Here is a 23921-nt window from a genome sequence, read left to right on the forward strand (position 1 = left end):
CATATTGGTCCCTTCTGACCTATGAGTCTATGAGTCTATGAGTAATGTTTGGTTTAATATAGTCTTGCGGGGTAAATCTTTTCTAGTATTGTATAAATAAAAAAAAAATTACATAAAGAGCAGGAGGTCAAACTAGGTGATTATAAGGTCTCCTCTGGTCTTGAAATCTATGAAATGAACATCACACATTCATTAGGGAGAAACTCCAATGAAAAAAACATTTTGGGTTACAATGCTACCAATCTGATTTATTTTCTTTACGGTAATTCAGTTTTCCTAAAGCAGCCAGGAAAAGCAAGCCATCTGTCTTCAAACTGTGATGGTATTTAGTTTGGAAAGACTAATCGGACTTGCTCTGTGTGTGCTCATCTGAAAATTCAGGCCAAAACAGTTTACTTTCTGTTCAGAAACCTTTGATGGAGTTGTCTGATTAAACGATAACCCTAATAGAATGTGAGTTTGTGCTCCAGTAATGATCTAGAAGTGATGACAGAAAAATATTGATGCAAACCATTATCATTTATCTAAAACCAATAGCTAGCAAATAGAGAAAGGCTCAATTTAGATGAAACTATAGACATTAAGTGGAGCAAAATCTCTCATTCTGGTTATATTTGGCATGATTAGTTGAAAAACAGATGTGATAAATCTGTATGTTTCTATGGTTCATTTCTTCAGAGGACATCAATACTAAGATCTGGAACTATGTCAATATTAGCCAGTCAAATCACATATGCAAATATATTCTTCTTAATTTGCTCCTCAGAGACTAGTAATAGGTTTTTTCCCCCCAGGACCACACACTTTGTTTACTCTTTAAAGGGTTAGAGATTTTTTTTTATTTTATTTTTAAACATGCTATGTATAAGAAATTCATGATTAGATCAGATCTACTTTTGGGATATTAACATGCATCTAAACAAAAGCCATATGGATGAACACAGTTCTCAGTGAAATCCATGAGGTTACACAGGTGCACAAGTAGAATTTGTGCCAATATGGGCTCATTACACTAACTGAACATAAAAATCACATACAAAAAACTACATTAAAAAACATAAGTTGGAAAAGTCAGGGAATGCTAACGTTAATATTGCCTGTTCAACCTTAACTCTGCCCCTTGGTACATATACAGTGTGATATAGTCTTTAACTATATGACCACACAGTAGTTTTTCTTCAGGATCCCTGCCCCATTCAGTGCAATAGATGAGATGGTGCTTAGCAATGAGTCAAATGTTCAAAAGTTAAATTTATCCTTATTATGCAGACTGTGGCCTCATGCCTCATACTCTGCAAACCATCCAGCACCAGCACTAAGGGGATTGGCAATCTATCTATCAGGGATCAATTTATTGTGTGTAGGGCAGAAGTGATAAATTGATCCCTGATCGCTCTCCCGTCGACAGCTAAACTCCAGCTCGGTGAGAGGCAAAAGCAAAGTTGACGGGGGAGCCGCGGCCATTGATCCCGCGCCGCGAGGATGCGAAGTAAGTAATTCTAAGTCCATCTAAGATACATTGACTTCAGCTACACTATTCGTGTAGCTGAAGTTGCATATCTTAGATCAATCCCCCACCAGTGTAGACTAGGCCTGAATGAGGCAAGTCTCCCAGATTAAAAAGTGTATGATTGTGTAATTAAAAAGACTGTATCATAATGTATTCACACCCAGAGCAGGGGGACGGATCTGTTTGAGTAAAGGTTTTATGAGGTACTTGGACATTTCCTGAATTTTGAGTGCTTCATTTTGCAACCTTAAGGTTATTTTAATATATATATTTTTATGGAATTTCCTGGGAGTTGGTTTTTAAGAGAAAATAAAACAAAGAATTTCCATCATGTGCAACTATTTGCTAGACAGCAGCAGAATGATCTGTTCAGTCCTATACACTATATATGTTTTTAGATATCACATGAAATGAAGCAGGGCTCTTTTGGAACTCAGTGTCTTTCTTTACACACCATCACAGATCATAATCTGCAGCAGGGACTTGGCCAGAATTGTTCTAAGGAGAGGGCCCACAGCTCTCCCTCCCCTGCCTCTATCAAGCCTTTCCCATTGCACCCAGCCCCAGACACTCCGCTACTGCTACCCACACCCAACCGCACACTCTTCCCCCCACATTGCTCTGCACCCAGCTTCAAACTCTGCTCCCTCTACTTAGCTCTGAGCTCTTCCCACCCCACATCCAGCCCCAAGCTTTCTCCCAGAGAGGTGATCAGGCTGAAGAGCATCATCCCCACCATGGGTTAGGCAGTTCTGGGAGCTCCAGACCCCATCCCGCCTCCTGTGTCTCCAATTCCCCTGGAAGCACCAAAAGCTGGATCCAATCCTCTCCCCATCCTGCAGACTAGGGGGTTCCTGGTGCCCCTACTCTGCTTCTCCTGGAGTGTCAGGCACCATGGCTGCTGGAAGGACTGCAGAGATGGGGGTCGAAGCAGGTGCATGGGGTCACAGTGCCACTCATATCTGGACCTGTTGCTCCTCTGTTCTGAGGGGTTGTGTGTAACTGGGCCAAATTTCCGTGTGTAGCATTGTGACCCAGCACATGGAATTGTAACACCACTCAAATTTGACATGGCCTCCCCTCCATCCTGATGTGGGGGTGGCTGGGCCAAATTTGAATAAGTGGCATTGTGACCTGGTGCGTGAAGCTGCAGTGCCATTCAAATTTGTCCTGACCTCCCCTCTATCATGACAGAGGGGCATCTGGGTCAAATTTCCAGTTCCCATCAGTGGCCAAGGGGCAGGGAGTGGGCCTGGGTCCCCTGCCTGCACACCTTGTGGTGCCCTTGATCCAGGTACACCTTCATATAAAAAATGATATTCCACTCAACTTACTTACGTATTCACAGTTCCAAAACACTGTTAAAAGATTACCTACTCAATGGAAATTTCCATTCAGGTTACACACCATGCAGGCATAGTGTCAATGCAATGTACATGGCAGTTCACTGACACCAGTGTGCATGCTTGCAATATGCTCTTTCTCTTTTGACCAAAGGGCAACTGATTTTCACCAGCATATACAAAGACACTCCTGGAAGAGGGGAATACATGCCTGTCAAATTTCAGGTTCGCATCATGGGATGGGGTGTTCTTCCACCACACATACACTTTCCTGGAAATGGTTAATGCAGAGTGAGAAGGGGGAATAATTAGCCCAACAAGTCACAGCTCAGGAGAATCAGGTGGCCAAGGAATTCCATGACTGAGTGAGGGAGCCCAGCTGAGAAGGAAGGAGCTGGGCTGGGACTATAAAGACAGGAAATTGGAAGCAGAAGGGGGCTGCTGGGAAAAGTTGCAGTCACTCTTTGGAAGAAGGAAGGAGTGTTTGGAGGCTACAGGGACAGATAGCCCGCAGTTGTTCCCTGGGAGAGGGGAGTAAGGAGACTGGCAAACCCAGAGAGGATGGAGTGCCAGATGGTAGGAAAGGGCTCAGGGAAAGCCAGTAAGGTCCAGGAGGGAACCTTTACTGCTGGCTAGAGGGTCCCTGAACCAGAATGTGAAGTGGATGTTGATCCTGGGTTCCCCTGCTAGCCACTGAGGGAATGGCACCATAGGGCAGTGAAGGAGAAGACTGTCTGAGACTGCTGATGTGGAGAGACACTTTGAAAGACTTTGGTATCCCGGAAGGGGGAAGCACACAGAGTGACCTGGCTGAAGGGCTAAGTCATGAAGAGGCAGCAGCAGCATGTGCAGCGAGAGGGGAGCCACTGACCCAGAGAGAGAGGCAGAGAGATAGTGTGCAACTATGGGAAGGGGCATTGACCTGGCTAGCTATTCCCCAGCATGCCCAGGAGAAGGTGCCATCCTAGCCGTGAGTGGAACATCCCATCACACACCACATTCCCCTAAGGCACGAGAGCTGTCTCTTATTTCACTCTCTTTGTTCTCAAAAATGACTATATCATTTCTGCTCAAACTTTCCAGGAAAACACACTCCTATGCTGGGAATAAATTGGTTAAATTTCAGCCTGAAAGGTAAAAGCTTGCCAAAGTTATAAGCATCTCAAAATTACATTTCATAATGAAAACATATGTGGAACTTTAACTATAAGCATTACTATGTGCTCCATTTGTTTTATGTATGACTTTACTCTTCCAGAATTTTAATTGATTATAAAGGCTGGTCTGCATTTTCATCATACTGGGCCAGGTTCACTGGAACTTTTTGATTGCTTTGTGCTGCTCCATCATCATAAAGCAGCTGTAAATCAATGTAACCAGCAAGTTAAACTGGGTTTACAGCTGTTTTGCATGGCATGCTGCAAAGCAGCCAGAGTGTACCGGTGAATCTGATACATTATGTTCTTGTAATCATACTTTTTTATGTTGGCTGTCTGGGAATGGCCACCATAATTGTAGCTGTAGTTTGTTAAAACCAGAACGAAATAATAGACATTTGTGAAAGAATTTCAGACAATTAGCGAATAGGAAAGGAAGAGCTAAATTCAGCCAATTAGTTCTGTGTTACAAATAATTTGACCAGTTCTAGTGATGACTGGCTAATGTTTGCTTTAAAATATCTCTGATCAGTAGATAATCTTCAATTCCCCAGCAAGCTGATTGATTGATGAAACCCCTGTTGGATTCTGATGGCAAGTAGCACATAATACATTCGAAGCACTACAGAAAGAACACAACAAACAGATGTACCAACTTTTTAAGGGCACACTCCAATTCATTCTTTTCATTATCGGCTTCTTGGAGCTGGGAGAAAACTCTGATCAGGAACTCTTCAAAACTGGAAAGTAAATGAGGTTCATCTTTTCTCAGCTGCGACCAAAGTTGTCTTATATTGCTCTCGCTGAGGGATGAAAAGAAAAGAGAATAAAGTATGTTAGGAGATAAGATTTTTCAGGCTGGAGTAAATGTTTGCAGCAGCCTAGTAACACAAAGAAAATTTCAGCAGCTCATTGGTCAGAACATGAGGCTTGTCATCCGCATGGGCTATTTATACAGGTCCTGATTGTGACTGGCCCTTGTGCAGGTGCCCAGGATGGGATGGTTGGAGGCAGATGCAGATGGATTCTGTCCATCATTTGTCTTGGCAAAGGGCCTTATTGCAATTTCCATCCTTGTGCATGGGGGAGCTCAATGCACCCCAGGGCACATCCCATCCTACAGGGGGCAGGAAATGGAGAAGGTGGGGGGCAAATCTTTATCCTCTGCATAGGCCTACAGAGCAAACTGGGATACTTAGAGACGACTTTGCCACCCGTGCATTCCCCAGTTCACCAGGAAGCTTGGGAGGTGGGGGATGGACTGTATCATCTATCTATCTGCCCCTTTCCCCCATCACTGCTAGTCTCTGAGCACCATATACGTAAATAAACAAAATGCCACACTTAAGTATGGACTCTCAATTCATGTGACTTCTTTAATGAACATACGGAACAATATTCAGTTCTTTTCAGTTATAACAACGGGACAATACCTGTCAAGAATGTGGGGTAGGGTAGATATTAAATCCTGTTTTCCATGCAGGGCCCTTTTAGTGCAAGAAGAGTCTGTCTGCCCATTGTGGAATAGTGTGTGAGAGCAATTTCCAGATGTCTGTTACAGAGTAACACACTTTGCACTATGTAAACCCGATACTCAGCTGCCTGGTATCTGCTGTACTCATTTACACCTGCATAAAGGGAATATAAAGGGGGTAAAATACCACCACTGTGATTTGGTAGCATTTTACACCCACTTTGCATAGTGCAGGGCTGTGGAGCATCAAGCCTTCTCCTTCACATGTTCATGGAGAGTTGCATTTATTCCTTCTTTGTTCTCTACTTACTTTATTCTGAAATAAAAGTCATGCTGATGGGAATTACGTGTTTTGCTCATTAGGCTTAATTTCCAAAGCTATCTATGTATCTAAAGAAGCACATGGGCATCTAATCTGACAATTTAAGTGGATTAGGCAAACTGTAAAGGCAACAAGGAAGAGAAATAGTACAGAATATCTATCTATAGAGGATTACATTGGAAAGGAATAACAAGCAACTAACAGTTACACATGAAAAACTACTAGGGTAGAGTGTATTATATTTATAATTAAAAGACACATTTGTTTCCAAGGAATAATTTGGAGACTTTTGTGGAATGAGTTAGTTCAAATTTGAGGGGCCAGCCCATAAAAAGTATTGGATCCCTACTGAAAACCTGTACTAAAATGCCCAGGGATCAAAACTGAGCTTACATGTCAATAGGGACCATGGCTCATTTTAAACATCCTCCTGAGATCAGAACACTGAGCCAGATTAGTTCTGAATGAATCGTGAAGAACATTCACTTCTACATCCAGCCACTGTTTGTAAGCAGAATCACACAAACACACACCTAGGGCCTGATCCTGTGAGGGGCTGAGCATCTCCAGCTACAGTGGGAATTGAGTGCATTTAGCACCTTAAGAGAGATGCTTACCCTCTGGGAGAATCAGGTCCCTGAAGACCTGAAGCTCAGCTTGAACTCAAGGTGTTCAAAGAAACATATAATCCTACCAATTTAGTCTGGAGAGCTAAAATAGGACTTTGCCATAAGGTCTCCTATATTATCCAGTCCAAAATAGCAAATTATTAGGCCAAAATTGCTTCCTTTAATCTCTGATAAAGACAGATTTCATTCACACTCAGTGATATACTTAGTCCACCAGAAGAACCTATGGAGTCAAACTAGACCTAATTAGCTTAGGCCAGTTCCCATTAATCCCTTTCCCCATTCAATTAGAAATCTCTTACCCTAACTTAGTACAAACCAAAGACATTGGGCCAGATTCTGATCTCAGATGGACTAGTGTAAATCAGAAGTAATTTCACTGAATCCTACTCTGTGAAAGTGTGGTTTCTGACCAATTTTTCATATCACTTATTAAGTGCAGGTAAGTAGCATTGTAAGAATCTGGAATCTCTCCTGTTCAGCCTCACATCATAGGATTTGCCATACCAGATCAGATCTTTGTTCCATCTAGTCTGGGATTCTCTTTCTATCTGAGGACAACATCTGATGCTTCAAAGGAAAGTGAAAAACCTGCAGGGCAAATGGGAAGAAAATATCTCCTGCCCCTGTAAATTACATTATGAAGAATGGAATTAGATTATTTATCTGTGATGCTGCTTATATGACCCTATTACCATAGCATCTGAACACCTCACAAACATTGAATATATTTATCCTCACAACACCTCTTTGAAGTGAGGAAGTCCTATTATTCTTTGGAGGCACTGAAAGACTGAGGGCTAGAGGCACAAGAATCTTAGGCCTGGTGATGCTGAGCATTGCCTAACATCTAGGTGCTAGAAAATCACTGAGATTCACAAAGCCTCAGTTAAGTGCCTTGGCTCTCTATACAATGAATGGGGAGAGATAGACACCTCAGAATGGGATTCACGGAAGTCAGCATAGAATCATAGAAGATTAGGGTTGGAAGAGACCTCAGGAGGTCATCTAGTCCAATCCCCTGCTCAAAGCAGGACCAACACCAACTAAATCATCCCAGCCAGGGCTTTGTCAAGCTGGGCCTTAAAAAACTCTAAGGATGGAGATTCCACCACCTCCCTAGGTAACCCATTCCAGTACTTCACCACCCTCCTAGTGAAAAAGTTTTTCCTGATATCCAACCTAGACCTCCTCCACTTCAACTTGAGATCATTGGTCCTTGTTCTGTCATCTGCCATGACTGAAAACAGCCTAGCTCCATCCTCTTTGGAACTCCCCTTCAGGTAGTTGAAGGCTGCTATCAAATCCCACCTCACTCTTCTCTTCTGCAGACTAAATAAGCCCAGTTCCCTCAGCCTCTCCTCATAAGTCATGTGACCCAGCTCCCTGATCATTTTCATTGCCCTCTGCTGGATTCTCTCCAATTTGTCCATATCCTTTCTGTAGTGGGGGGGGGGTGTCCCAAACTGGATGCAATACTCCAGATGTGACCTCACAATTGCCAAATAGAGGGGAATAATCACTTCCCTTGATCTGCTGGCAATGCTCCTACTAATTCATGGTTGGTGGCTCCTTGCCTAAAATAGCTAATGGCAGATGGCAAGCTGAGGGGTGTGTGCAAAGCCCTTCTTAGCTAAGCCGTGCCTATCAAATTGATAAACTAAACAGTAATAAGTCACTGGGACCAGATGGTATTCACCCAAGGGTTCTGAAGGAATTCAAATGTGAAATTGCAGAACTACTAGCTGTGGCTTGTAACTTATCATTTAAATCAGCTTCTTTATCAGATGACTGGAGGATAGCTAATGTGATGCCAATTTTTAAAAAGGGCTCCAAAGGTGATCCCAGCAATTACAGGCTGGTAGCCTGACTTCAGTACCAGGGAAACTGGTTGAAACTATAGTAAAGAACAAAATTGTCAGACACATAGATCAACATAATTTGTATGGAAAGAGTCAACATGTTTTTTGTTTTCTACTAGAATTCTTTGAGGAGGTCAACAAGCATGTGAACAAGGGGGATCCAGAGGATATAGTGTACTTAGATTTTTCAGAAAGCCTTGGACAAGGTCCCTAACCAAAGGCTCTTAAGCAAAGTAAGCTGTCATGGGATAAGTGGGAAGGTCCTCTCATGGATCAGTAACTGGTTAAAAGATAGGAAACAAAGGGTAGGAATAAATGAGCAGTTTTCAGAATGGAGGGAGGTAAACAGTATTTTCCCCACTTCCCCCAGGTCTGTACTGGGACCAGTCCTGTTCAACATATTCATAAATGAGCTTGGAAAAAAGGGTAAACAGTGAGTTGGCAACATTTGCTGCTGATTCCCTGCGATCTGAGGGGGAGAATGGATTTGAACATAGACCTGCCACTTCTCAGATGAATGCTCCAACCATCAGGCTATGAGTTTTCCCTCAGTCTCTCCTGTTGAAGCTGTTTCACTGTGAATAAATGATGAGACTCATTGGTCAGAAGAGAAAGCGCAAGCAAGCATGAGGATGAATCAGTAGCCCAGTGGTCAGAGCATTCCCCTGAGAGGTGGAAGATCCAGTGCCCCTGCTTCAGTGACACTTTTAAATTGTTTATACTCAGTGGAACAGCTTCATCTGGAGAGACTGAGCAAGGTCCACATCAGAATACCCTACAGTCAGTGGTTACAACAGTCATGTGGCCTGAGAAGTAGCAGATTCCAGTTCAAATCCCTCCCCCTTCAGATGGCGGGGGGACTTGAACCCATATTCTCCCACATCCCAGTTGAGTACGCTAATCTTTAGGTGCCTACAGTGTTTGGGGCAGCTGAGCAGCAGTTTTGTGAATCCCTGTGGGGCCTGATTCTGGGATACAGGTGCCTAAAATGGTAGGAGGCACCTAGGTCCTTTTGTGACTCTAGCCTGAAGGGATTTGCCCAGGTCACACAGGATGTCTGTGGCAGAGCAAGGAATCCCAAGTTCCAGGCTCGTGTCCCAGGGGACCACGCTCTGTCACCCCTAATATCTTACCTTTCATAGCTACAAACATTAACTCTGTTACAAGCTCTGGCTCCTATATCTTCTGACCCTCCTCATTTCTAATCTTAGTTATTAGGTCTTCTCTAAATGCATGCGTCATTCAGAGCATTACTGGAATCCCTAGACTGTGATATAAAACCTCTTAGACTGTTTACACAAGGAAGGGTCAGAGCTTCCTTTTGTAATGGACTCCACAGAAACTATATCTAATTAGTGGTTGCAGAAGATTTATCATTAGGCTAGAGAAGAGATATATGTTTTATTACTACTAATGCAGGACCTGATCCAGTTCTGATCGCATTCAGTGGAGAGACTCCCATTGCTTCCAATGGGAGTTGGACAGGGGGCAAACTCATTTGAAGCCTTTTTCATTGAAAGTCAATGAGACGTAGGCTCTGAAGTGCCAACTTGGGCTCCTAAGTCACTTAGGCACTTTAAAACTTTATCCTTGGTCTTCTGCTTCACCGATTATGTTTGATCAGCTTAGTTCCAGGGTGAGACTGTTTCAAAATTGAAGCATTTCATTTTCAGAAATCTCCTGTTTTAAAACCAAAACATGTTTTATTTAAAAACAATTCTGCCAAAAATGAAACATTGGATCATTGAAAAACAAAACAGGATCGAAGATTTGCCAAAATTCCTGTGAATTTCTTTTTCTGTTTTTCTGACCTGCTCTATTTTGCATGCACATTAAAGGCTCCATCCTGGACAGTGCAGGTTGGGAGTGTTGCTTGTATAAATTCAAGGTAAAAAGTGATGAGAATGACGGGAAACGCAGGGGAATCTGTTCTTGCAGTATTGAAAGCCCTGCTGCACAGCTGCCAACCTACTCCTGCCTATGACAGGGAGCAGGATTTAGAGAGGATAGCTAAGAACCTCTGTAGTATGAAGAGGATCACTTAAGGCCACATCCTGTGAGACTTGCCCATTCTCCACCCACACCCTGTCTCCTTTCACCTGTGCTCATGCAAATCAGACCACGAGCATGCAGGGAGCTTTTGTTGCTCTACGTGTAATTAATTACATTACAGTGAAGTGCTCAACCATACATGTGCACTTGCATAACCTCCATTCCCACTTGAACTAGAATATAAGCTTGTTTACCACTTCTGTACACCAGGAAAGGATCAAAGCCCTAGAGGAGCAGAGATGACCACATTGTAAATTAATATTCTGAACTTTACCTTAGAATTGAGTATCTAGGGACTGAGCCAAAGCCCACTGAACTCAACAGAAAGCCTCCTATTACTGACTTTAGTGGACTTTGACCCACACGCCACGCTGCTCACTGATCACAACTAGGGAGGCTCTTGAATGTCCAGCATATTGTTTCAGTCAATTTTCTGCACATCATTCCATTAGCTTATAAATATATCTTGTAGATAACCTTGTCTCAATTATATGCAACACAGAACCGGGCAGTATGAAACACAAAACCCTTCACAATTATTCTAACTCTTAACAAATGAAAGCAAGGCACAGCCTATTTGTGTAAGCTCAGACAGGAAACTGGTCTTTCAGTGAATAAACAAGTCAAAGCTAAGGTCCGTTTTCTTGCCCTCTGCACAATTTCTTTACATCTTGTTTCCCCCACAGATGGGAACTTTCAGAGAATCACTAAACTCACAGTTTGTGTTTGAAATGTCCCACAGGAACATGTAAGACCTGATGGCTATTTTAACAACCAGCATGTCCCTGAAATAGCCTTACTGTGCAGAATGTATCTAATGTTTACTGGATAATGCCGGGTAAAACAAACATACTAATTCAAAAATAGTTTGGAGAGATCAGATTTAAATATTAGATGTAAAAAGAAGAAAAAAATATCCCGGCTTTCAGCATTCTGACAACTTGGTATTTTAGAGTAGTCATTTTATTTCATTGACAAATATCACACAAACATAAATTGAAAGCCCCTTTGTTCTGTGTTTGTAGAACACCTAGCACACAGGGGGCCTGGTCCCTTGCTGGAGATTCTGGGCACTACTGCAATGTAAATTATTAATGATTAATCATTAATAACTACACCGTTATGAAAGGGAACAAGTGATTTGTTACTCTTAATTGATACAAAGGCAATTTAAGCATACTTTGCCAAAGGAATGCTCTCTAAGGATTCTTTATTTGCAAATAATGTCATTTTTGGATACAGAGATAGCATATTAATATTACTGTACATATTTTCAGAAAGTGTGCCACATCAGTGCTTCATTTGTGTTGCTCTCACATGGCACAAATGCATGCGACTATGAGAGTTTAACTGTGTTGTCCTCATGGGGCACAAATGTGGGGCGCTCAAGGTGTTTTTTTAATTTCATCACTTGCAGCAGCCGAGGAAATGAATATGAGATTGCTACATCACAAGGGGCCCTAATTCTGATCTCTCACTGCAGTTAGTCAAAAGCATCTCCACTGAAGTCAGTGGTCACACACCACTGCACAGTGGGTGTAAATGGGAGGAGAATCAGGCCCAAGGTTTTCTAACAAGTGTAGAGCTCAATCATAAAAGATTATGAATTGTACATTGTCGATACTGCAGCTTGTCTGACTTACTCTTCTAAGATCTTGTTCGTTCCAAGCCGGTCCATCAGATCTGAGAACTGCCGGTCCTCATCTTCATCGTCAGCTTTAGCATAGCTCTCTTCCCACTTAGACTGATAGACATTTTCATTGTCAGACTCATGCCTTTCATTCATAGAGGCCATCTGCCCATACAAAAACTGACCTAAAATTTAAAGATGTACATCATTTAAAAAATCTGTTTATAGAGTAATTAGAAGTCATTACAAGAACGAGTGACTTTTATTAGCAGTCTCTCCCAGGCTGTCTCTACACTCAGAGCTGGGGGTGTGATTTCCAGCTCATGCAGACGTACTGACGCTAGCTGTCATTGAACTAGAACACTAAAAATAGTTGTGTAGCTGGAGTAGCAGGGGTAGTGGCTAGGGTGATCAGATGTCCCATTTTTAAAGTGACAGTCCTGTTTTTTTGGACTTTTTCTTACATAGGTACCTATTACCCCCCACCCCCTGTCCTGTTTTTTCACAGTTGCTATTTGGTAACCCTAGTAGCGGCAAGTTGCTGCATGGGTTAGCAGCACCAAGTATGTACCCACCAGGTTCAGGCAGGTTTGTTCTCTGTGCGGCTAGCCCATGCCACCTCTTGTCACTGCTACATTAATGCCAGCTCAATGAGAGCTAGCCAGTGCTTAATTTGTGCCGGGACTTGCCAGAGCTGAGCCCCAGCTCTGCCTGGCAGTTCATAGCCCCGGCACTTCTGGGCTTGCTGTGTCAGTTAAGAAAGTAAAAAAATTCCTTGAGCCAGGAACCTCTTTCATTACAAATTAGGCACTGGCGTTAGCGCAAGTACGTCTACATGAGCTGGCAATCACACTCTCACCTCCAATTGTAGACATTCCCCAAGATTGAACTTCACAATAAACAGAGCTTGGTAGGAAGGAAAATGCTAGTTTTCTCATTTTGAAAAGGGAATGTGGCCTATCAACTAGAGCAAGAGATCTGGAGTCAGGGCTCCTGGGTTTTACTCCTGGGTTGGCCCCTAATTCACCATTTAACCCTGGATAAGCCACACAGGCCAAAAATTTCAAATTTACAGGCCTAGATTTAGGCACTCAAACTAATAAGTGTTCTGACTTCCAGAGGAACTGAGCATCCTCAATTCCCTTTGACTTCAATGTGAGTTTGTCGAAGGACTGAATAAAAATGGAAGGATCTAGCATAATAACATAAATAAATAATAGGTATTAATAATAATAAATTTATCTGATATTTTAATATTTTGCGTTTTCAGCGTGTTATCAGATCTTGGCCTACCATGGATCCCCAACTGAGCCCCTAATGTACTTGTCAATTAAAATTAAATGTTCCTTGAGCTGCCTTTTCTGCATTCAACTTTACATATTTGCAAAAATCTGTCGACGTAAGGGAGCTCCTTCTATCTACTCAGGACTTTTCAGTACCTGTCTTGAGTTACATACATTTCTAGAATCTCGTGCCTGTTGCTGGTGCAGAAACACAGCATAATTGGAGCATCGTGATGGCCAAACGATTATTGAAATATTCACAGTGGATCAGATTGTTAGCTGTAAGTTGATGCTGGTTTATGCCAGCTAAGAATCTGGCCCAGTGCATGTGTTTACAAACAGCAGGCCATATTCTGGTCTTGGATTCAGACATATTTGAGTATATGAGAGCCATGTACATCTGAAAAGAAAATTTGACCCTGAAACTGTCTGCAAAATACATAGTATCTACAGTATTTTCATCACAGAACTGGATAGCTTCGTTTGTCTCTCCCTCCAGTCTATCCAAACCACTGCCCTGAAGACCTTTCTTCTCTTTGGCTGCTCTACTGATAGCACCTCACTCTTCAAATCAATCTCAGCAGCTCCCTCTTCCATTTGACATCATGTTAAACTTCTCATCTTCGTCTTCATGGCCCTTCAGAACTCTGCCCCTTCACTCTCTCTTACTCCAACTGGCCCTCTGACTCCCTGCACTCTTCCCAAACCTCCCTCCTACCAGCCCTTTTTTGTGTATTTCTCCCACTCTTGGCTTCATGTCTTTTTCCATGCCAACCCTGAGTGCTTGGAACCCTACCCTCTTTCTCACAAATCAGTCGCCCTCCCTCTTGCCTTTAATGATGTTTTTCCATTGATTTCAATGGGAGCCTGAGCAAGCCTCAGGCCTGTCCCGTAAACACACTTCTTCCCCCAAAGTATTTCAGCACTCATCTCCTAAAAGTAGAGTTGATTAAAAAATGAGGATGTTTTCTGCTGAAAATTTTGATTTTTTTTCCCCCCTTGAAATACAAAAACCAAAATATTTTGATTCAGAAATGTTGTCGTTGTATCTCAAGGGACTTTGTAATACAGGTTCCTCATGCTCCCATTATCCGCTGCAGGTCAGACTCCCTGGTCATACTATATTTCCTAGGATATGCTATGATGATATCAGGATACACCTTCTTGGAGGGGTAGGCAGTGGTTCGATGGGAGTTTTTGGCCATGGTGCATCATTAGAGATGCAATCGAGCCAGGGAGTCCAGGCCATAGAGGAGAATGGGAACATGAGGCATCCAAACTACAGCTCCCTTGAAGCACTGTGGCAAACTTCTCAAATCAAAATATTTTGGGTTTTGGCCATTCATTTATTTTTGGTGAAAAATCAAAATTTTCCATGGAAAGCAGACACTTGTGAAAAATGTTGTTTAGTGGAAAATCTGATTTTCTCTTGAAAACCAGTTTAGATGGAAATTTTTTGACCAGACCTACTGACAAGGCGTCCCCTAGAACTCCTTTCTGGTGCCATGAAACCTCTCTGAAGCAACTAATCAAGAGACTGACAAAAATGAATTGCATAATGGAGGAGGTCTTCTAATAAAGGTGGACCAGAACTGTGCTCAAGTATGTCAAGGTAGCCTTTTGTGCAGGGTTCACTGCACACATCAGAACTACACTACAGGTTCCTTAAGGAACCATGTCTCTTTACCTCTCTATGAAGTACTGAACATGGATGGAGATATACACAGATTTGCATTCCAAAACTCACTTAATCCTGTCGTGAACTCCTCAGGTGTAAGTGAACCGTTGCCATCTGCATCCAGAGTATCAAAAACTTTCTCCAGCTCCTCCAGGCTAAGAGGTAGCTCACCATGAAGTCTCTGAAATGACAAGCCATGCCTCCATAACACTATTTATTATAAAAGTGGTTAGTGGAAGAGAAGAATCTGAAGAGCAAGACAAGAACATCAGTAATTTAGAATGACAGAACTCTAAATTTCCTGCAAAATGGAAATTCCTCTTGCCCCACCCTCCCAAATATCCATTTTGAAAAGTTTGAAATGAAACATTTCAATTTTTTCTAAATAAGACATATCAGTGTCTACAATTTTATTCATTTTATGTTACTATTTTTTTTATTAATTTATTTTACTTCTCTATTTTATCATTTTAAATGTTATTTTTATTTTATTATTGAAATTTATTTATATATATATATTACATTTGTACATTATTTTCTAGGGTAATTTAATTTTTATTATCATAAACAAAAAGTATTTTATATTACAGTTTCTTTTTCAAGGTGCCTCCTCTTTTATTTGGAAATGGAGCAAATTTGATATGGAATCAGTGAGACAAAAATGGATCAGAACAATTTTAAAGTCATTTCAAAATAAGAGTGACATAATGAGATATAAATTAATCTTTAGAACATGTTACTGCAAGAGTCTGATATCACAGATGTAGAGTTGTGTTCAGGGATGAATAGATTATGGGAGTCAAAAAAGAAGTTGTAATTAAAGAACTAGCAAGAGCAAGACTCCCCTCATCTGAATGAGTGTAGTGGTTACCCAGTGTTAAAGGATAAACAAAGCTAGCTCTGCTCTGTATATTTGGATGGGATATTGAGGAGATTCCCATTGACTTCAGTGGAGCAATATAAGGCTCTAGTTTGTCTTCAGCCCACAAAGGACCTACTGCCATACTCAGAGTCTCTTTCCAGGCAGTTTTATTTTACAAACATAGGTTTAAAAACCCCAGACCATGAAAACAGTTCCTCGGCCCACCTAGGGGATTTTCCCTTTGCTTCTCTCAGTCCTTCCTGCTTCAGAGCCAACTGCAGGGTTCTCCTATGCTCTTTTAATTGAGCACCAGCTCTCTGGACTTTCTCCTTGGAGACCCTTTTCCCAAGATCCATGTGCTTCCCCTTCCTCCTAACTGGCCAAGCCGGGAGCACTTGTTCTACCACAGGGGAACTGGACCTGCCTCATTTAAAGGGGTCAGCCACTCTGTGACAAGCAGGCTCCGAGTATCTGAGCGAACACTAATGGAGAAAACTGTAACTTTCCAATTTGCTGGCCTCTCTCTTTTTTTAATTCTCAACTTTTGAGCTCAGGTAGAATATAAAGTCAAAGGGAAAGACTTGATCCCATCTCAATTTTACACTAGTGAAACTGCATTGATTTCAATGACATTACTCCTGATTTACATAGTGGTTTAGTGAGAGGAGAATCAGGCCCGGTGTTTTCAAAAAGGATGTTTTTTGTAGTTTCACCTTTAATCCGTTCAGCTAGAAACAAAATAAACATAATGCAATGCCACTTCAAGGGGTTTCATGTCACTAGTCCCAGTGCTCTTTATATCTATTTTTAAATGAATTGGAGATTTACTCATATATAAAGCTCATCACGCATGTTAAACAGCTCCTGAAAGAGCTGTTTCATGTTGTGAAATCAAAGACAAAATTACATTCTTCTCTTTGCAACTCAAACAAGTTCTCTATCACCCTTCTCAGAAGCTCGCAGCAAATAAGAGTTACATTTCCTCTGTAAGTGTAGAACTCAGACCTGAATGGGAATAAATATCTTTTACCCTCCTTGTAGCAACAGACATTAAAGTTCAAAAATATGTGAGAGTTCCCTTGTATTAAAAATTAAATCCTATTTTCTTTTTATCTTTTTAATCCATATACATAAATCAAACAAAATGGTGATCTAGGAAGATGCCTAATGGTCCAAACATTCAAACATTTACTACCAGGAATAACACACTTACTACTGTGATTTCAATGACTTCAGTGGGACTACACAGTGTAGTACGCACTACAACTAACAGTAAATGTTTACTCTAACATTTTTTTTAAACTTTGCAGTCAGTAAAACAAGTAATTTGAAAAAACAAAAAAATCCATAAACACACACAGCAGAAAACGCGCAACTGGCAATAACCTGAGCATTGATTTGTTTGGTTTTTTCAGAATGGATAATTCTCAGTGTGTTGGGTACTTTTTACTATTACAATAAACAGCTTTGTATGTGAAGGTGTTAAATCCTCCAAAAAATGTATTTAAGACATTTCCACTGTCACTACTTTCTACTGCTCCTAAATTCTATTTAATCCATTAGCACTGAAGTAAAAAATTAATGAATACATCCAACGAGTGCTCTGAATGTACAACATGAATAGCTGCAGAGTGGGTTGTTGTTGTTTTCCACAACACACCTGATAGAATATCTCGCTGAACATTTTCACGGCATGGGCCTGATCCTGTTCTTGGTAGAGTCAATGGCATTTTGCCAATTGACTTCAGTGGGATCAGAATTAGGCCCCTTTACTTTTACAATTATTTCCAAAAAACATTGATTTAATAAGCACAATGTGAACATATCAAAATAACACAGAATACTCTTTTGTTTGCGTAAGTATATTTAGAAATACATTTTGACTGAGGTTTTGTGCCATTTTATTGGTTGGGGAAAGCAGAGTGAATGGCCTGGAATGGCATTTGTTGACAAAATCTGTAAGAGAAAATAGATGGACTAAACACATTTCTCATTCTGCTGTAAATCAGGAGTAACCCCAGTGAAGTCAGTGGAGTTACACCAAGTTAAGTGAAAAGTGAAATCAACTGCTTTGAGTTTTATAAATTTTACATTTCCTTTGAGCTTCCATTTTATGAGTGGGTTTGTATATGGTAAAACTATTGTATTGCATCATTTCACCAATTTTGCTTTACCTGCATATCACGCCGAGTGATGAAGCCTTTGCCCTCCACATCACAGATCTGAAAGAACCCCAACATGGCTAGTTGTTGCCCTGGGTCCCGTTCTGTCCTGCTTGACTCTGTATCTCTTAGTGGCCCAGGACTGGCACAGTCCCCTTTTATTCTGTCCGTTGCCACAGGTCTGGTCACAGAAGTATTTTGGGACGCTGCCATCCCATTTACTCCTAAACTCTGGTCCAAAACCTGTATGCCGAAGGTAAGAAAGAGAGCACATCAGAGCCTCTCAATGATGCTTTCCATCATCTCTTAGCAACGACCTCTTTAATTAGCCACTGAAGCCTAGGAGAAGAAAAAAGCTTTTTGAAAATGCCCACCATGATCTATTCCATTAATAGACCACACTAGAGCACACGGAAAATGGGACGGTGAATGAGGAAGGGAAAAAGATCTATAACTGAAAGGAATCTCAACACAAAATCAGCCTGCTTAATGAGCAATGTAGACAACTAATTAATATGAACAACAAGAAAATGCAAAGTATGGGCAAATTAAAAAAAAGGAAAAGAACAATTTATACTCACTACAAGTACTCACTTGGCATTCTTTCTGCTTAATTATCTACTGCCAAGACTCATAGTTTGCATGTAGTCTCTTAAGCTTTTGGAATATGGAATATTCTTATGCAAAGTATTGAAGACTGATAGAAGTCGATGAACCAGTTTTTTTTAAAGGAAATAAATGGAGCTGAGAGAGAACAAGAAAAAGTACATTTGGAATTCTGAAATGTATATTTAGGCTGCCCCTTACAGCATGTGTTTTTGAATATTCACTGGAACAGTAAGAACAATTATACAGTCCATTTTCTTGGCATGTTTGAGTTGATATTTTGAATAGTACCCAAACCCTTTTCCTAGCAGTGTTTGGAAAAATATATCTTATGCTATCCATAAGAAAATATTCTTCATCAAAAGTTTGGAGATATATGGTTTTTCTCTTAATTTATTCTGAGTGGTCTGATATAAACAATATTGGATTTTGTTTTCCTTTTCCTACCTAAACCAATTTAAATTATGCTTCACAGAGCATCAGTGCAAAGAGAAGAGGATTTGCAAAAGATAAGATTTTTCTTAAAATGTTATGCCTGTGGCTCAGACATAGTTTTATTTCCTTCATGTGAAGTTTCTTTCCATATTTTGGTCTGTTAAAGAGAATAGGTCTGATCACACACTGGTATAAATCAGGAGTAACTTCATTGCACTTAGTGCAATTACTCCAATGTAAAATCAGCGTGGATAAGAGGGGATCAGTCCTATAGCGAAGTATAACAGTGGACTGTACTTGGGATTGAAAGTGAAATCCAGAAAAACCTGCAGCTTGTCCATTTCACAGTGCCTGCCTCCCAAGGCTATGTCTACACTGGCAATTGAATGACAAAAGATTTGTCTTTCAGAGGTGTTAACTCCACTCTCCCCTGAAAGACAAAGGTTTTGCTGATGACAGGTGCCAGTGTAAACAGCGCTTTGTTGGCAGCAAACACTGCTTGTTGGGGGTGGAGGTTTTTTGTCGGCAGGAGACCAGACAAACAGCGACTTTTAGCAGCACGGCTGTGGTGACACAGCCGTGCTACTAAAAGCTGTGTAGTGTAGACATAGACTTAGTGGAACAGGTCTGAGGCCATGGGTACACTGGTGCTTTACAGAGCTGCAACTTTCACGCTCAGGGGTGTGAAAAAAACACCCCCCTGAGCGCTGCAAGATACAGCACTGTAAAGCCTCAGTATAATCAGCGCCGCAGTGCTGGGAGAGTGTCTCCCAGCGCTGCAAGCTACACCTGTAGAGGATGTGGAATACGTGCAGCGCTGGGAGACCTCTCTCCCAGTGCTGGCGCTGCGACCACACTTGAAACTTCAAAGCACTGCCATGGCAGCGCTTTGAAGTGCAAGTGTAGCCATACCCTTAGAGAGCATGTAACATATATTCTTGTTAGCCTGCACTGGCTTCCCATTTAGTTCTAGTTTGGTTCTGAGTATTTGTCCTGATCACTAAGGGCCAGATTTACAAAGATATTTAGGCACCTAAAGTTGCAGATTGGTGCCTACTGGGATTTTCAAACATGTCTAAGCAGATTGAGTGCCTAACTCACATTGATTTCAATCTGGCCTAGGATTTACATGCCTAAGCTATTCAGGTGCTTTTAAAAAAATGTAGGCACTTGAGTACTCTTGAAAATCTAGTTTCTATGGCTACATTTGGAATTTCAAAGCGCTGCCCTGGCAGCGCTGCGGGAGTGCTGCCGCGGCAGCGCTTTGAAGTGTGAGTGTAGTCAGAGAGGCAGCGCTCTCTCCCAGCGCTGCATGTAAACCACATCCCTTACGGGTGTAGCGTGCAGCGCTGGGAGCAGACGCTGCCCTGATTACACTGACGCTTTACAGCGCTGTATCTTGCAGCGCTCAGGGGGGTGTTTTTTCACACCCCAGTTGCAGCGCTGTAAAGTGTGAGTGTAGCCAAGCCCTTAATGGCCTAGGCTGGCACAATCTTGGGGTATGGCTACATTTGGAATTTCAAAGCGCTGCCCCGGCAGCGCTGCGGGAGTGCTGCTGCGGCAGCGCTTTGAAGCGTGAGTGTAGTTAGAGCGGCAGCGCTGGGAGAGAGCTCTCCCAGCGCTGCACGTAAACCACATCCCTTACGGGTGTAGCTTGCAGCGCTGGGAGCCACGCTCCCAGCGCTGCTGCCCTGATTACACTGACGCTTTACAGCGCTGTATCTTGCAGCACTCAGGGGGGCGTTTTTTCACACCCCAGTTGCAGCGCTGTAAAGTGTGAGTGTAGCCAAGGCCTTGGAAACAACTTCTCTGCTGGGGCAGCTTCAATCCCTGCAGGACATTAGAGATGACAGCTCAATGGCTCAAACTGGCTCAAACTCTCAGCAGCCAAAATCAATGTTTTCTTCACATGAGGCTCCAGGCTACAACCCGCCCTACCAAGAGAGACAGAATGAGCCGGAGTTATACCACATTCAGGGCACGCCCCAAAACTAAACTTTTTCCTGAGACAGTATCCAAGGGACAGAGTGGAAGAAGACCCAGCGGGGTTCTTCTGCAAGACAGTAACTGGTGGCTAAAACAGGCTCTGAGAGGAAGAGTTTGGTCTCACTTTGGAGAGAACTCGTTCAGTGTTCAAGCATAAAAAGAGAGAGAGCTGAGACAGTGTAACATCCCGGCTGTGTTCTCTCTCCACAGGGACTGGCCTCTCCCACCAAGTACTTCCTGAGAGCAGAGCTTTCTAATTTTCTAGATGTAATCACATGATAATGCCCCCTACTTGGAAACTATTTATCATAACAGAGCTCATTTTGAGTCCTAATAATGTAACAAAGCCTAGATATTACAGTAATAGGAGCTTTACAAATGCAGAGATTGATTCCTGAGAATGCATATTGTCCAAGGGTGGGCAAACTTTTTGGCCCGAGAGCCACATCTGGGTGGGAAAATTGTATGCAGGGCCATGAATGTAGGGCTGAGGCAGGGGGTTGAGGTGCGGGAGGGAGTCCGGGGTGTGGGAGTGGGTGTGGTGTTCAGGAAGGGGGTCAAGGCAAGGGGCTGGGGTGCAGGAGAGTGGGGTGTGGCATGGGGCTCAGGGCAGGAGGTTGGGGTGCAAGAGGGGGTGCAGAGTGTGGGAAAGGGCTCAGGGCAGGGAGTTGGAGTGCAGAAGGGCTGTGGCAGAGGGCTAGGGGCTCAGGGCAAGGGGTTGGAGTGTGGGGTGCAGGAGGGGTTCAGGGTGAGGGTTCTGGCCTGGTGCTGCTTACCTCGAGGAGCTCCAGAGTGGCAGCAGTGTGCAGCAGTGCTAAGGCAGGCTCCCTGCCTGCCTTGGCCCTGCACTGCTCCTGGAAGTGGCCAGCATGTCCAGCAGTGGCTCCTGGGGTTGGCTTGGGGCAGGCGGCTCTGACACATGCTGCCCTCACTTGTGGGTACCACCTCCGAAGCTCTCATTAGCCGTAGTTCCCCATTCCAGGCCAATGGGAGCTGCAGGGGGTGGTGCCTGCAGGTGAGGGCAGTGCACGGAGTCCTCTGCCCCCTCCCAACATTCCCCAAGAGGCTGCAGAGTCATGGTGCCGGCTGCTTCTGGGAGTTGTGCGGGGCCAGGGCAGGCAGGAAGCCTGCCTTAGCCCTGCTGCACCACGGGGCTGGCAATCCCATGGGCTGGATTGAAAGCGAGGCTGGATCCGGCCCGTGGGCCATAGTTTGCCCTCTCCCGATATAGCCTGTAAGAACGAGGTAGTATTCCTTTCTGTAGTTTATGAGCCCTCTAGCGGTGCTAACTGTCTTCTGTGTTTCTGAAGTACAGCAGAACCTCAGAGTTACAAACACCAGAGTTACAAACTGACCAGACAACCACTCACCTTGTTTGGAACCGGAAGTATGCAATCAGGCAGCAGAAAAAAGCAAATACAGTACAGTACTGTGTTAAACATAAACTACTAAAAAAAATTAAGAGAAAGTTTAAAAAAAAGATTTGACTAGGTAAGGAAGCTGTTTCTGTGCTTGTTGCATTTTTAAAAGCAGCATTTTTAAAAGAAGCATTTTTCTTCTGCATAGTAAAGCTTCAAAGCTGTATTAAATCAATGTTCAGTTGTAAACTTTTGAAAGAACAGTCATAACACTTTGTTCCGAGTTATGAACTTTTCAGCGTTACGAACAACCTCCATCCCCAAGGTGTTCTTATCTCTGAGGTTCTACTGTAACCAGAACTCTGCCAAAGCAGCACTGTGTGTAAGTTACTAAGTCATACCTATTGTATTTGGTTAGTAAACGTGTATAGTTGGACTCCATTGTGCCTGTGTGTTGTTTCTTTAAAAAGCAGAATACACAGCAACACAACACAGAAAGGTAAAAGCCTCAGAAGACAGGGAACTTGCACCAATAAGGTCTTTGGTCTTTTTGTTCTATGTTCATACAGTGCCTAGCATGGGGGTTCTCAAACTGGGGGTCAGGACCTCTCAGTGGGGTCACAAGGTTATTACATGGGGGGTCACGAGCTGTCAGCCTCCACCCCAAACCCCACTTTGCCTCCAGCATTAATAATGGTATTAAATATATTTTAAAAAGTGTTTTTAATTTATGTGGGGGGCTCACACTCAGAGACTTGCGAAAGGGGTCACCAGTACAAAAGTCTGAGAACCATTGGCTTAGCACAATGGGGCCCTAGTCCATGAATGGGCATTACAGTAATATTGGCACTACGCTAATACCGGCACTACATTGCCACTTTTGGCATTATGGTAATACAAATGATAAATGATAATAATACTGAGAGGCAAGATTACATAAAGGGAAAGAGAGGAAGCCACTGATAAATGATCAGAGGGAGTGGGCAGGGGAGTAGAGAAAACCAAAGCTCATAGGGTATATTGTAGAAATCCATGGAGGTTTTCTTTTTGAACTGGACCCTGAAATGAACTGGCGGAGTTGGAGGACTGATGCGGTGCTGTGTCCTTCTGTGAGAAGGAAGGCAGCAGAATTTTGCCCATGCTGAAGTCTGAAGATGTGGGATTTGGAGAGGTGACAGTGAAGGGAGCTACAATAGCCAAGAAATGAAAATTTAATAGTATATCATGTATAGAATCTGGGCTGGATTGGCCTCTCACACTGACTTTACACTGCTGAAACTCCATGGGCTACAATGGAACTATTCTGGATTTATGACAGTGTAAGGGAGATCAAAATTAGGTCAGCTGGGTTCAAACTGTGCTCTCAGTAACCTTGATGTAGATCGGATGTAACTCCACAAAAGTAACTAAAGCTACACCTGTGTAAAACTGGTCTAAATGAGATCCCATTCTGGCCCATGGGATATAGATTTAATCAAACTGTCCGTTACTATGAACCGTAATGATTTCTCAAAGAGCCACAACTGCAGAAATAGTCCAAGCTGAGCACCACAGCAAAAAGCTTCAATTCCT

General features: G+C 42.6%; 1 protein-coding gene across 4 annotated transcripts in view; it reads right to left on the reverse strand.

Moving 5' to 3' along the window:
• Positions 1-23921, reverse strand: part of CRACR2A (calcium release activated channel regulator 2A) — a 93568-nt gene that overhangs the window by 54934 nt on the left and 14713 nt on the right. For all 4 annotated transcript variants that reach the window (XM_030538535.1, XM_030538544.1, XM_030538564.1 and 1 more), the window contains exons 2-5: positions 17977-18207; positions 15010-15121; positions 11993-12164; positions 4667-4813 (exon numbers count right to left, since the gene is read on the reverse strand). In XM_030538535.1, the coding sequence (XP_030394395.1) occupies positions 4667-4813; positions 11993-12164; positions 15010-15121; positions 17977-18177 (632 nt within the window). In that variant the 5' untranslated portion in view covers positions 18178-18207. The remainder of the gene's footprint in view (positions 1-4666; positions 4814-11992; positions 12165-15009; positions 15122-17976; positions 18208-23921) is intronic.

This window comes from Gopherus evgoodei, chromosome 1 (assembly GCF_007399415.2).
Source record: "Gopherus evgoodei ecotype Sinaloan lineage chromosome 1, rGopEvg1_v1.p, whole genome shotgun sequence".
In the NCBI taxonomy this organism is placed as follows: Eukaryota; Metazoa; Chordata; order Testudines; family Testudinidae; genus Gopherus; species Gopherus evgoodei.